General features: G+C 37.6%; 1 protein-coding gene across 3 annotated transcripts in view; it reads right to left on the bottom strand.

The window, feature by feature from the left end:
• Nucleotides 1-761: 761 nt before the first annotated feature.
• Nucleotides 762-12,866, bottom strand: part of LOC108240378 (sorting nexin-4) — a 28,845-nt gene continuing 16,740 nt past the window's right edge. Inside the window, exons 1-14 of one of the 3 annotated variants that reach the window (XM_017423795.3) lie at nucleotides 7,850-8,006; nucleotides 7,145-7,269; nucleotides 6,519-6,660; nucleotides 6,286-6,435; nucleotides 5,572-5,619; nucleotides 5,343-5,398; nucleotides 4,974-5,046; nucleotides 4,611-4,672; nucleotides 4,344-4,409; nucleotides 4,123-4,212; nucleotides 3,442-3,541; nucleotides 3,161-3,306; nucleotides 2,458-2,572; nucleotides 762-2,291 (exon numbers count right to left, since the gene is read on the bottom strand). In XM_017423795.3, coding sequence (XP_017279284.1) covers nucleotides 2,244-2,291; nucleotides 2,458-2,572; nucleotides 3,161-3,306; nucleotides 3,442-3,541; nucleotides 4,123-4,212; nucleotides 4,344-4,409; nucleotides 4,611-4,672; nucleotides 4,974-5,046; nucleotides 5,343-5,398; nucleotides 5,572-5,619; nucleotides 6,286-6,435; nucleotides 6,519-6,660; nucleotides 7,145-7,269; nucleotides 7,850-7,978 — 1,350 coding nt within the window. In that variant the 5' untranslated portion in view covers nucleotides 7,979-8,006 and the 3' untranslated portion in view covers nucleotides 762-2,243. Of the gene's footprint in view, nucleotides 2,292-2,457; nucleotides 2,573-3,160; nucleotides 3,307-3,441; nucleotides 3,542-4,122; nucleotides 4,213-4,343; nucleotides 4,410-4,610; nucleotides 4,673-4,973; nucleotides 5,047-5,342; nucleotides 5,399-5,571; nucleotides 5,620-6,285; nucleotides 6,436-6,518; nucleotides 6,661-7,144; nucleotides 7,270-7,640; nucleotides 7,823-7,849; nucleotides 8,007-12,866 lie in introns of those variants that run through there. The other 2 variants (XM_017423796.2, XM_037976058.1) reach the window with 2 other exon arrangements.

The following is a 12,866-nucleotide window of genomic DNA, read 5'->3' as shown; positions in this document are numbered from 1 at the left end:
GAACCTTTAACTCATTTTCACTGTTAAAATAAAAACAGCTCAACACTTTTCTAGTGCCAGACATATTTATTTTACATGTTCCCATGGTGTTTAATCCAAACAAAGGTGGTTTGAAAATGTCTTTAATTGCACATGGCTCCCTTTGGAACATCAACGATGTACATCAGATCATAACATGTTTGTGATCAAACATACAGCTTGTGTTAAACAGTTTACCCAACAAACAAAATTCACACTAAACTACATTTTCATACCTAGATCATACATTTCACCTTCACTTTTTTTTAGAGTAAAGTGTTTTTGCAAAAACGTGTTGTTAAATGAATACATTTTGCCACAGCTTAGATTAAAAAAGAAATGTTTTAACCAATGCATTAAGAAAAATCATAGGAAACTGCTGGATTCGGACACCACAGGGAAAGAAAGTTATACAGAAGTAAGAACAAGGGTGTGAACACACACACACACACACACATTTGACTTTCTTCTTTCCATGGGCGTCAATGTGAAATCTGATCCTGACACCAGGGTATGTCTGTTTTGATACAAATGAAATACAAAGGTCTGACCTTTGCATTTTTCTCAGTATATATAAAAAATAAAAAAACATTTAGTCAAAAATGTAAATTGACCGAAAGCAAACATTCTTGTAAGTCATATCTGAATGTGAGGTAACGCCAATAAACTCCAGCCTGAGCTTAAGTTCCTTTTTTTTTCTTTTAATCACTTGCACATTGAAATTATTTGATAGAAAAATGTAACAAAGTCATTCAAACAAATTTATTAGAGTTTTAGCAGAATTATAACATTGGACTCATTTACTGTAAAAAACAATTACAATGCCTTTACTTCAGATCATTTCAGTAAACAGTTAATTCTGGAAAAAACAAAAAAACAAGACATTGGTCTCGGCACATTCAAATGTCAGATCCATTTGGCACCAACATTACTCTCCTCTGATGCTCCTGAAAGTAGTAACAAGTGCTCATGTACTGTTTATTTCTCTCATAAACTAATAGAGAAAATTCAAACTAGGAGTTTTTCCATTTCAGGCACAAAACAAGTGAGGCAAACTGACAGTGAGCAGAGAAGTTTGATAAGTTCAATTTGCTCATTCTTCAACCCCATCACTGATTTTTAAGGCTATAAACCGTTACAACAGAGAAAAATAGACAAAGTTAAGGATGTTTTTTAACAAAAGCTGCACTTTGTACTCCCAGTAGGTATACATGGAAGTAGACACTGGTACCAGAATGATGCAAACTTTTTACTTGGCTACAGTTACTCCGTTCTCCTTCGTTTTAGTACAAAACCAGAACCACAAGTTAAGTGAATATCAGTTAGCTGAACATCCAACGTTTGTCCGTCCTGGATTCTCCACTTGTGATCTGTACCTTAAAGCACTTGGGTCAGCTCTCCAAAGAGTGATCTAAATATGATGTATTAGAAAAAAAAAAAGTGTAGTGGTTTTCCAAGTCTATTATGTGAAGTTGAAAGCATATGCCTATTTATCCTTTATTACTGCATTCTCCATTTAATGCACTGTTCAGATGTTTTAGAAAGATTTTGAAGTAAATCCACTAGAAAATTTTTTTTGCTTCAGTTTTAGAACAAAACTCAGCTATCCCAAACATAAACTTAAAGCTGCTCAGTAGTGCTGAGAGCGCACGTGTCTACTTCGCAGTTCTTGAATATATTCTTGGTTTTACTAATCAGTAAATAAGTGCAAGTAGATTTGATAGTTTGTCTCAGAAGATTAATTACATCAACATGCAGCTTTTATGGTTAGATTTTATTTTGGTGTCTGATTCTTTTACTTAGGATTACAGAAGTGATCACTGAAATATAGGGACTTCATGATGCATTAATAGCACTGAACTTTATATTCGCCAACTGTGCTGCTAAAGACCAGAACTTAAAGTTTGGATTCTTGTCAGTCTTGATGGTAAATCAGCAGAACTTCAAAAACATGCACAGTTAGGTCAATTAAATGAAAAAAAAAATCAATAAAGTATGAAATGATTCCCTTTAGCCGTTTCCAAATAAACAAGTAGGCGAGATAAAGGAAGACAGAGAAAAGTCGGCAGGATTATTTTCATTGTAAGCAAACTGGAGGCAGCGTTTGGGCTCCTAGCCTTCCTCCACATGACTGCAGTACAACAAACAGCAGATGGTCCCAGTCTGAACGACGATCTGAAGGACTGCTGCTTTTGGTGAAGAGTGTGACTGGTACCTAAAGTGGCTCACATTTTGTTGAAGCACTCTTTGGCATTGGACCACACCTGGATTCCCTGAAAAGACAAACAAGTGGCAGAACATGTGAGAAGCACTGTACATGTGACAGACTTAAGAGTGGAACAGCTGAAGAATCCAAATGACTAAATGTCAAATGACTGGCATTTTTAGGTATGCAAACATAACATACACAAGCTGAAGAACACAAAAAGTACGCCATACCTTTTTGCACATGCTGATCTGCATAATAGCATAGCTGATTAGTGCTTCCCGTAAATCTTTGTCCTTCTGCGCCGTAAAACGTTCAATGTCGTTCCACGCTTTTTGCACAAACTCTCTAATGACACAAACAAAAGACAACAAATTATCAGTTTTATTGCACATAAAAAACAAAGAACAAGAAATTAGGAAGGGGAAACTAGAACAATGAAACCCTGTATGCTTCTATCTGGCTAGTTCCTAGTTCTTTTATTGACTCAGGCGGCTTTTGTTGATAAAACAACTGAACAGACGGGTTGCTGTGCAACATCACAGAGGTGTGCACACAACAGGAGCAGCTGCCATCCTGGTTGGCTTGGCAGAAACAAACTCCTGAGGTGCGATGACAAGACAGTTAGCTGAATCAACAATCCTAAAGGATAAACATTTTTCAATAGGCCAGTGGGATCACGACCCTTTACTCAGAGCAAGGAGACAACTGTGGATTCAGGCCAGTTAAACAACAACTTACAATAATAAAGACGCAAGTTCATCTGAGTTCTAATATATTTTACTTTAAAGTGGTCATTTCAAATTAATATTATGCCATTAAAATTAAATTCTGCACAATTATCCTTTGCATTTTCAGGCAGAAGTAAAACAGGAAGAAACTGAACGAACAGGAACTTAAAAGGCAGATGGTTTATAACTGGTGTTTTGGTCTTACTGGGACTCGGTGTTCTTCTCCTTGATGGCTTCCTCTCCTTCTTGGATGCTCTGCTCCAGCGCTGCTACCTTGCTCTCCCTCTGCTCCTGGCTCTCTTGACCAAACAGCTTACTGGTCATTCCCTTCAGAGAAAAGATCCGCACCGCCTGCGCTCACACACGCAAACACAAATCAACCAATTCAGTCCTGACTTCTAAAATTCTGGTTTCTGTATATTTGGTTAAAGGGTGCAGAAAAACAAAACAAAAAACAGAACATTAGAAAGTTGTTGTGTGTGTTACCCCAGTTGCTAGCTCTTCTTTCTGTTGTTTCTTGTAGACAAGGTCCTGCGCTGCCATCTCCAGCTCATACTGGATCAACTCATGTTTCCTACACACAGACCTTAACACGAACAGAAATCAATGAATGTCAGAGAATATTTTTATGTTGAACAATGTCAATTCATCCCTTTATAGGTACAAAATGACTTGTAAGTTATGATGATATCCTAAATAATGAAATCATTTGCAGGGAGGAGGATAGGTAATTTATATGGGTTACAGCTACTATAAAGATGAGGTCAGATTGATATTCTCTTAGGTTATTGAGAAAAAGGCCATCTTAAAAAAATCTGTTTACATGTCATTTTACTTATGGTCCCAAATCAGCAAAATCACAAGCATCTGACAAGGACATATGTCCTCTATAACTCTATAACAAAACGTTGCAGGTTGCAGATTCTTTTGATAAATCCTAAACATCCACAACTCAAAACATAAAAACAAAAAAGCAGGTAAAATTTGAGGTCACATGTAATTTTAGGTGAGCAACGATTATAATTAGTTCCTAAAAACTTCTCCCACGCACATTCAAACAACAAAGTTTTCAGGTAGTAACACCTTTAGTGATGGAACATGACACGTGCAACCAGTATTTTCACAGTTGCCTATAGATGTTTGTTTCTTTCCTTTCCTCTGATTTACCTGACAGAATCGGTGTAGAAGAGGTATTCTTTCAGCTGGTCTGCATAGTGCTCCTCTTCTTCAAGAATGTCGTCTATTGATGCAGCATACCTGGACAGAAAATCAAAGTCACATTTCAGGGTGAGCTGATGCCAAATCAAACTGCACAACCAAACATAAGCTAAAGCTGAAGCATAAGAGATGGTGCACCAGTAAGGAAATCCTTATAGTTTATGACTTACGTGTCCATGTGGTGACCAGCGCTCTGCAGCCCGTCTCCCATTTCTTTTTCTATCGCGCTCCATTCACTGAAGACATCAAAATTCAGGCATTTCGTGAACTTAAACTCAAATATCCTTCATGTTCAGCTCATACAACTTAAGTTTTTTTTCTGATTCTATGGGTCTTATTAGTCAAGTCATTATGGTGCTATCTTGTCAATCATAGCTTTACAGGTTTATTTATTTTAACATATCAAAGTAGAAACATGATAATTAACAGTTTCTTACCTGAACACTCTGCCGTAGTTCCCATGGACCTTGTAAACGCCATACAGTCTGTCTGCTACTCGCTGGAATAACAACAATCAAATCAATCAGCAGCAGAAAACAGTTTTCTTCTTTAAGAGCACCGCTATTTTAAGCCCCCTTAGGTGAGCAGGCATTTTTATTCTGGCCAAGTGTTTTCAGATTTTTCTTCACAAAAACACAGAACAACTTGGGTTACAGTCTGCCTTCAAATGAGCAGCGCCTGTTTATTTAATCTGGGTGTGGTGTGTCCTCAGGAACAAATGATGGAAGGTAACTTCAACTCATCTCCAGGTTTTCAGCTATGAAATGTAAATTTCTCCGTTCTGATGTGTCCAAACTTACCGCTCTCACTCTGAGTAACTGAGAGATGACCGTGTTCAGCTCGTCACTGTAGTGTTTCAATGCTGTGAATCTCCTGAAGAACACAACAAACGGGCAATATTTTCAAACCATTTGATTTTTGCATTTTTTTAAAGTACTTCATTTGTTTATTAGTTTGCATTGAAACTGGATAACCATGTAAATTCTATCACGCAAATTTCCCAGAGCTACGTTTTACTTTTTAAAATCATACATTTTGTAACTGTTTTTATTACAGTCAGCACGCATGTTCATTTAGTTCTGCTCATTAACAGGGTTTTTTTTTATCTGGGTCAAAAAAACACAAAAAACTTGAACTTTCAAAATAGAAAAGGTTTGTTTTACACCTACTTGTCAGGGTTCTTGACCCTTAACATGGCACTCAAAGACTTCAATCTGGAGTCAGCCTTGTGGGAAACGAAAACATTTTACACAAAGAAACACAAATCTATACACCTGTGATTAGGTTTACTGCCATAAAACAAAACTGCAATACTTAATTTTATAACAGAAAACAGAGGAACTTGAACAGTGTTTATAAAACAGTAAAGAGAGAAAGAAAAAAACAACAAAACTGTACCTTATCTTGAAAGCCTGTCTCCAGAACTGCCTCCCTCCATCCCTTTTCCTAAAGGCATTTTAGAAACACATGACAGGCAGGGATGGAAACCAAATAGTAATGGGATATTTACTAAAACACTAAACCAATACACCAAAATAGGCTAAATTAAACTGAGTGTTTGGCTTCAAGCCAAGGGCAAAATGCAAATTCAGAAGTTTAGACAATTGATGTCTGTATCAAGATGTTTGTTATTTAGGTAGTTAACTTGGAAAACTATTTTTTTACATGGATTTTACTGGCAGGCCAGGCAGAAAATGCATGCCAGAAACAAAAAAACAACCTCTCTCCAGGTTACATCAACAATTCATGGTTTCTGCACTCACTCAACTTCAAGACCTGTTTAACATAAATTCAGCCTTCTGTCTCAGTCTGCAAGGGTCCCCCAGGTCCCTCTGCAGCCGACCCAAGAAACCTAAAAGTCTGACTAATCAGAATGGGTATGTGGACAGCTGTACACCTCAACTCCTCTAGGAAAATACCACATCAAACAACAAGCAGAAAGGCTACATGGAGACTAACAATTATCAGACAAACAGAGACACATTTTGCATTGTCCTTCTATAGAATTTCTGTAAGTTTATTATCTTAGTAAAACCACAGACACCCAAGTTTTTAAGTAAAGTTCAGTAGACTCCAAAGGGACATTATGGACGTTTTTGTTCAGTTACTAACCTCGGTAAGAAAGAGGAAGAAAATTTTGTCATTGGACAGGACAGGATGTGATGCAACACGCAGCAGGAAGTTTTCCAGACCAACTCTCCGTCGCTCAACAAAATCTGGGTCGAGGTTGTCTGCAGAAAGCTTGTGCCAAACAAACTCAGCCTACAAAAAAGAAAAAAAAAATAGCTACAGTAAAAAGGCAAGGCTGAAAATCTTTTACTGGAAGAGGGTAATGCGTTACTCACCCTTTTCTCTGGCAGCGGAGGGATGATGATGTAGGGATAGGTAACCAGGAGGTATGTTCTGAGCAGCTCAAACTCACTGTAGCGCCTCCACAAAGTGTCAGGTGCAGCCGGCGTACCTCCTTCTGGGACAGAATCTGCTGGCCTTCAGATAAAAAATGTTTGTAGGATTTTTATTTTGTCTTTTTGTGACAAGATCGTTAATCTGCTGCTCTTGTAAAACTTCTAGAGCCACAGCAAGAGCATCAAATAAACCTAAATCTGATGTCCTCAGTTGAATCTTTAAAATAAGGAAGTGATATTTAAATAAATAAACATTATGTCAAAGAGCTTCCAGCAGAACAGTCATGGCACTGCAATTTAATGCAAAAACACAACTAAGTATTGCTGATCTTTATCTATTTAAGCATTTTATTTTTAGTTTAGTTTGTATGACAACTTTTTAATGACCCAACTATCACAAGTTTTGAGGTACTTTTTTTAATCAAAATAAACAAATAAGTTATTATAAGCTGTAAAGTCTTACTGAACTGAACAGCAATTATTGTCAGTAAGAATAAAAAGGCAAAGCCCACTCCCAATCTGGTAATAAACACATAAAGCATCAGCTGATATTTAAGTTTACCTACCGTGTTTCGAGGAGGTAGACAGTGTAGGTTTCCTGCATATTAACAGTGTTTTTCCCAGTCCTTTTATCCGCCTCTGCTACGCTTATTTCCATTTTTCTCAACAGAGCAGTCCCTCTTTCCACCATCTACAAGACAGGACAGAAAAGTACAAACATAAGCAGCAGGATCGGGGTTACAAACTTATTAGGAGACATTTTGCTTGAACGCTGAAGGAGCAGTAAATAACCTGAAAACAAAAGCGCACAACAACTAAATTAGTACAAACTTCAACAGAGGACTTCAAGGTCCATTAGTTAAAAACTTGGGTAAATGGAGGCGGGTCACGTGACACGGCGAGCTGAATGAGGTCCATTCATCGTAAACAAATTAGCGTTTTGACTTGCTAACTAGCATAAGCTAACAGCGCGTATAAAGTTTTACAAAGTTTGAAATGGCCGCGATCAAAAGCAGTTCTGGCCTATTCTGCAAACTTTAATTTCACGTCCCAGAACCTTACTTTGAATTCACAGCAGAGGCTAATAAACTTTCGTAAAGTTGCGAACTCCTTTTGGAAAAAAAAAAAAAAAAACTTGCAGAAAATGTTCCGTTGCTACGACTCTGTTAGCTAACTTAGGCCGTGCTGGAGGGAGTTTCTCAAGCGAAAAAAAAATTGTCTTTATAAAGTTCGAGCACGCTCTGTATGAAAAATAAGAAAAAAAGCACGACCGTGTTTATAATGTTGTTCTCCGATTCCGTTGAAGTGATGTCCGTGTTGCAAATCACGGCTACTTCTTCGCTACTTCCAGAGTCTGCCATCATCATCTGACTGCTGTCAGCTGAGCTCGCAGGGCGCATGCGCACTGGAGGGCAAGCGCTTCGTTCACTGTTCCGCTTCAAAATGAACGCAGAGTGAACCACCCGTTCAGATATGATAATAATCTCAGCTGAACATTGCAAGACCAAATGCAACTTTCATTTTATTACTGAGAATTCACAAGAACCTATAGTCTTTTGATATAGATCATTTAAAAATAATCATTATAGGCCACATGGAGCTGCCTCAACAAAAAGAAAAGCATGAAACAAAATCTATAGTTGTTCAAAAGTTACCCCCAGTAGCCATGGTTTCTGTATTAACATGCAGGCATTTCAGCATAGCATATGCTGATAAAATTTGTGAAACTTTCAAGCACTCATTATTGTTTCCTCCAACTTGAAATGGTTGCTCTACATCTCACTGAACTAGTTTTGGCTGCATCAAGATCGTTTGCGTCCTGAACACATTTCTTTGGCAAGACTGACATCTGCTGGTATGATGAAGATGAAGGCAGTGATTTAAAATCCCTTCCATTTTGACCTCAAGACTGCATCATTTTCTAGTTTTGGTGATTTAAAAAACAGTTAAAAAGGTATGATATGAGTATAACTAGTTAGACCAATCAATAAAGACTATAATATTTGTGTTTTGGCATTTGCAGATCTAAATTTGAGGTTAAAATTTTGGTCAAAAATCCCCTGAAAGGTGCTTTGAGTAGCTGTGACAGTGGTGATATATTTGTAGAATCACTTTCACTCCCATTAAAGTTACTTTATAGCTTTGTTTTGTGATTTTCATGATTTCCCAAACCATATGTTAACATCTTTTTGTCCCCATCTCAGTTTTCTAAAAAAAAAAGTAAATAAATAAAATAAAATGTTGTGAAGTTAAATCAGTGGTATGCCTCAGTCTAGTAAACAGCACAGAAGCATGACGCTTGAGTTCCTGTGGTGACAATATTGTGCGTGTTTAATGTTTAAAGAGAAGGGTGGGGCAACATGTAAAAAGGAAGCATTTTATATAATGTCACTGCAAGAATTTGGATGTTTGGGACTGGATGAAAGCTGCACAAAAGTGGAGAAAAAGTATCAGATTGAGATAAATACCACAGTCAGTATTAGTGAAGTGACAGCTGCACCAGGTAAGGATGGATGGAAGGCGTGATGGTGTGATGTGGTTTCAGGCTGCAGCGTGTCAGGAAACCCAGAGCTTGTGCTGTGACCAGCCACTGTCTCAGCAGCAGCATAGTTCCCATTCTTTCCTGCCACTGACCTCAAACCAGTCACCACCACTTCCTGTCCGGACGCATGTGCATTCACACACATATTGACACAAACACATCAAGCCCGTTTTGGTTTACTATAATTGGCCATTTGACAACTTTTTACAACTGTCTGACCGACAGTATAGCTATGATAAGCAATTTACTGTGAGTGTGTGCACGTGCACATATTAGGTTTTTTTTTTTGTCATGCCTATATTTAGAAGTTCTGAGCAAGCTACTGACTCACTACAGTTTAAAAGTGTTTTAAAGCATTGAGACATGAGACCAACATGCCTACAGAAAATAACAACACATATCAATTAACCAATTAATTCCAAAAACAAACAAATTAATTGCATAATATGACTTTAAACATATAACTTTTATGAATCTTTGTCACATTAGAGAAATAAATATACTGTACATTTAGAAAAGATTAAAAGTTTATTTAAAATGTTTAATTGTAATACTTTGTTATCTAAACATCAAATATTTGTTTCGTCATGTCTCACTTGGCTTGACTGGTGAACAGCAGAGGGAAGCAAAAACCAGATAAAGTGACCTGTAGTGAATCAGTTTTAGGACAAGATTAAACGTTTACAGCTGTGAAATGTGAGGCTGCTGTAATAGAAATGACTATAACACTTAATGCAGACATTTTTATTTATGAGAAAACATTCTCATGTGTGTCTAAAGAGCGTTTCATCATGTAAGAGACAGAAAGAGCACATTTTATGTCTTTATGTTCATGCGTGCACAGACAGTACACAAGGCCAGTCACAGAAATCCTAAAGAGGAAGTGTTTGTGGTCAGTTGAAAGGAAAACACTTGCTTTTTTCTCAGTGTCACAGCCTCCAGCCCTCATTTTCTTCTCATTCATCTTTTTATTCTTGCCTGTGACGGAGATGGAAATCCATGCAGTGTTCTGTGAGGCTATAATTGTGTGTACAATATGCACACGAGTAAAAAACAATATTGTGATAGATGACGTTTTTTAATTAGTTGTTTTTTATGTAACTTTTATAAATGGCACAATTCTTATTTTTGTTTTTCCATTTTGCAGCCCTTGGCAACCTAAGTTAGCCTTACACGAATTGAGCACAAATTAGTTTTTACTCACAGTGAGACTGATGAATTAATAAATTAACTATATTTTTCATAGCCAGTCACATTTCAGTCTTGTAGCAGCATTCCAAGGTTAAGTAATGTCAATTATTATTATTAATATATTTTTTTGGCTCTTTAACTCGTGTCATCATTTGAACTTTTACAACCAGTTAAAATACTCACACAACTTGCAGTAAATCAACTTTTTTATTTTGTTTATATGTTTCTCATACATTTTAGATTTTTCCCATGGGGTTTTTGTCATCCATCAATCATCAGCGTGATGACAAATTAAGAGGTGTAAGACTCATTGTACGCTTCTCTGCGAGCTCACAGGCGCATATGTACACGTTTACTGTAAATGGGCACCATATAACACACATACACACACATCTGCCAGCACACATGCAGAGTGTGAGCAAGCAGTATAATAAGTAGCATGGCATAAATGTGGTTAGCTGTACCCCATGTCCAATCATTGAGAAGCCACATGAAGGCTTCTTGGTATTAAAGGACAAGCCTTGGTTGGCTGGGAGGGAATCTGTCATGCAACAAGAAAACTGTTTTTTTCACCCTTTCCCCTTCTTTCATGTCTTCTCAGTCCTGCTTTTTTTACTCCTCCATGTTCTGTCACTTTTCCAATTTCTCTCCATTCTTCTTTGTCGTTTTCCCTTTACTTTATTTCTTTCATTTTGTGGCACATTAGGCTCAGTTGTAATATTCTTCTGCTTAAAATGCCTAGACCGCTGGAATGTCCCGTCAAAAAGGTGGGCGGACCTGGGGGGTGGGACAGACCAACTTAACCAATTAAGGAGGAGATTGAGGTAAGATGGACAACTTCTAAATGGTGTAATAACAACCTACTAAAATGTAATTACAATGCAATAGCAATAGACACTTATAATGACAGGATGTGTATGCCAATGTGATTTCCTAAGTATGGCCTTGGCATAATGGGTGACTGGTAACATGGTGTGGAGATTATAGAGAGGTGTCTGAATGCAGAAGCTTGACCACATGGACTTGCAGCAGTGTTGAAGGGCATGAGGGCCACTCAGAACTTCTGTTATTGATCAGAAGTCCAGATTTACTGTTTTAACCTGAGCTTAAATAAGAGGAGCTCTACATTCAGTCAGACATTTTATTTTGACTGTGTTTGCTGTTATTGGTGCAACTTTTTGGATCTTCTTCAAAATGTATGTGTCTATCCACAGTCCAGTGATCTGTCCATATGGAAACCATCCATCCATCCATCCATCCATCCATCCATCCATCCATCCATCCATCCATCCATCCATCCATCCATCCATCCATCCATCCATCCATCCATCCATCCATCCATCCATCCATCCATCCATCCATCCATCCATCCATCCATCCATCCATCCATCCATGTCTAACAAGAGGAGTGGATGGTGGCGTCCATTATTACAGAGCATCCCAGAATAGCACCTCGTTTTATTACAAGTCCCTCTGGTCGCCGTGGCTACCCAAATTACAGGCCAGCCTTCTCACACATAAAAAAGGTTGCGCTGCCGAAAACCAGCCACCTCAATAAAGGATGGATTAGAAAATCCTTTGCTTTTTTTTCCCTTCCTTTCCTTTTTGAAAGGTTTTCAGTGCATTTTTTTTTTCCTCTGGTGTTTTGTTTTATGTTGGGGTGCAGCGGTCTTCTTCAGTGGTTCTGCTCCCCGACCCTGCGGCGGGAAAATACGCTCACTTGTGGGTTTCTGGAAAGGCAGTGGTGAATGAAACATCTGCTGGGAGCAAGATATATGTAAGTGTGTGTGATTGTGGATGCATGTGTCTGTATGTGTGCATGTGCATGCAGGAACACTGCTCTGGGATACTGTTTGAGTTTCCAAACCAGTTGGAGTGATAAAAACACAGAAACAAATGAAAATAGCAAGGAAGCAGGTTACTCACTCTGTTTCATAACTTATACTTTGTCAATTTGCTTTTATACTTTCCTATTATTTGTTAACCCAATTAGGACTAAAAAAAAAAACCCCAAAAAACACTGACATTTCTGTTTTGTTTTCAAATGATACCCTTAAAGTATCTGATACAAGACTTGAAAAAGAATTACAGAGGCCGGCAGTGATTTATCTATAGCATAATAATCAAATGGCAAGTTAAGTCTAAATATGTTAATTAATTAGTCCTCAGTCAGAGGACGTATCGATACCCATTCAGTAGCTAAACACTGCATCTTTTCGGTGACTAGATATGTGATACATTACAGTCAAAATCTTTTTTAAAAATCTCTTATTTTAACAGCAAAAACAAGTGTAAACTGTAAAAAATAACCTTTAACATCTTTCACCAGTTATTTAGAAGCATGATAGGTTTGGTTGAAAGTGTTCCCAGTCAAAATATTGTTCCATTTGACACATGAATATTAGGAATAGTTACTGAAATGTTTAGCTCTAAACTCAAATCTAAATTCAGCCTTCTTCTCAGTCTCAAAAACATACTGGTGTAATGTTTTTTTATGCATATAAAAATTTTGAAAAACAGTGCTGTATTCATTCATGTGAAGTACACCCCTCTTG

This window comes from Kryptolebias marmoratus, linkage group LG6 (genome assembly GCF_001649575.2).
Source record: "Kryptolebias marmoratus isolate JLee-2015 linkage group LG6, ASM164957v2, whole genome shotgun sequence".
Lineage (NCBI taxonomy): Eukaryota > Metazoa > Chordata > Actinopteri > Cyprinodontiformes > Rivulidae > Kryptolebias > Kryptolebias marmoratus.
The sequence above is the reverse complement of the archived record's forward strand: the minus strand, read 5'-3'. Positions and strand labels throughout refer to the sequence as shown.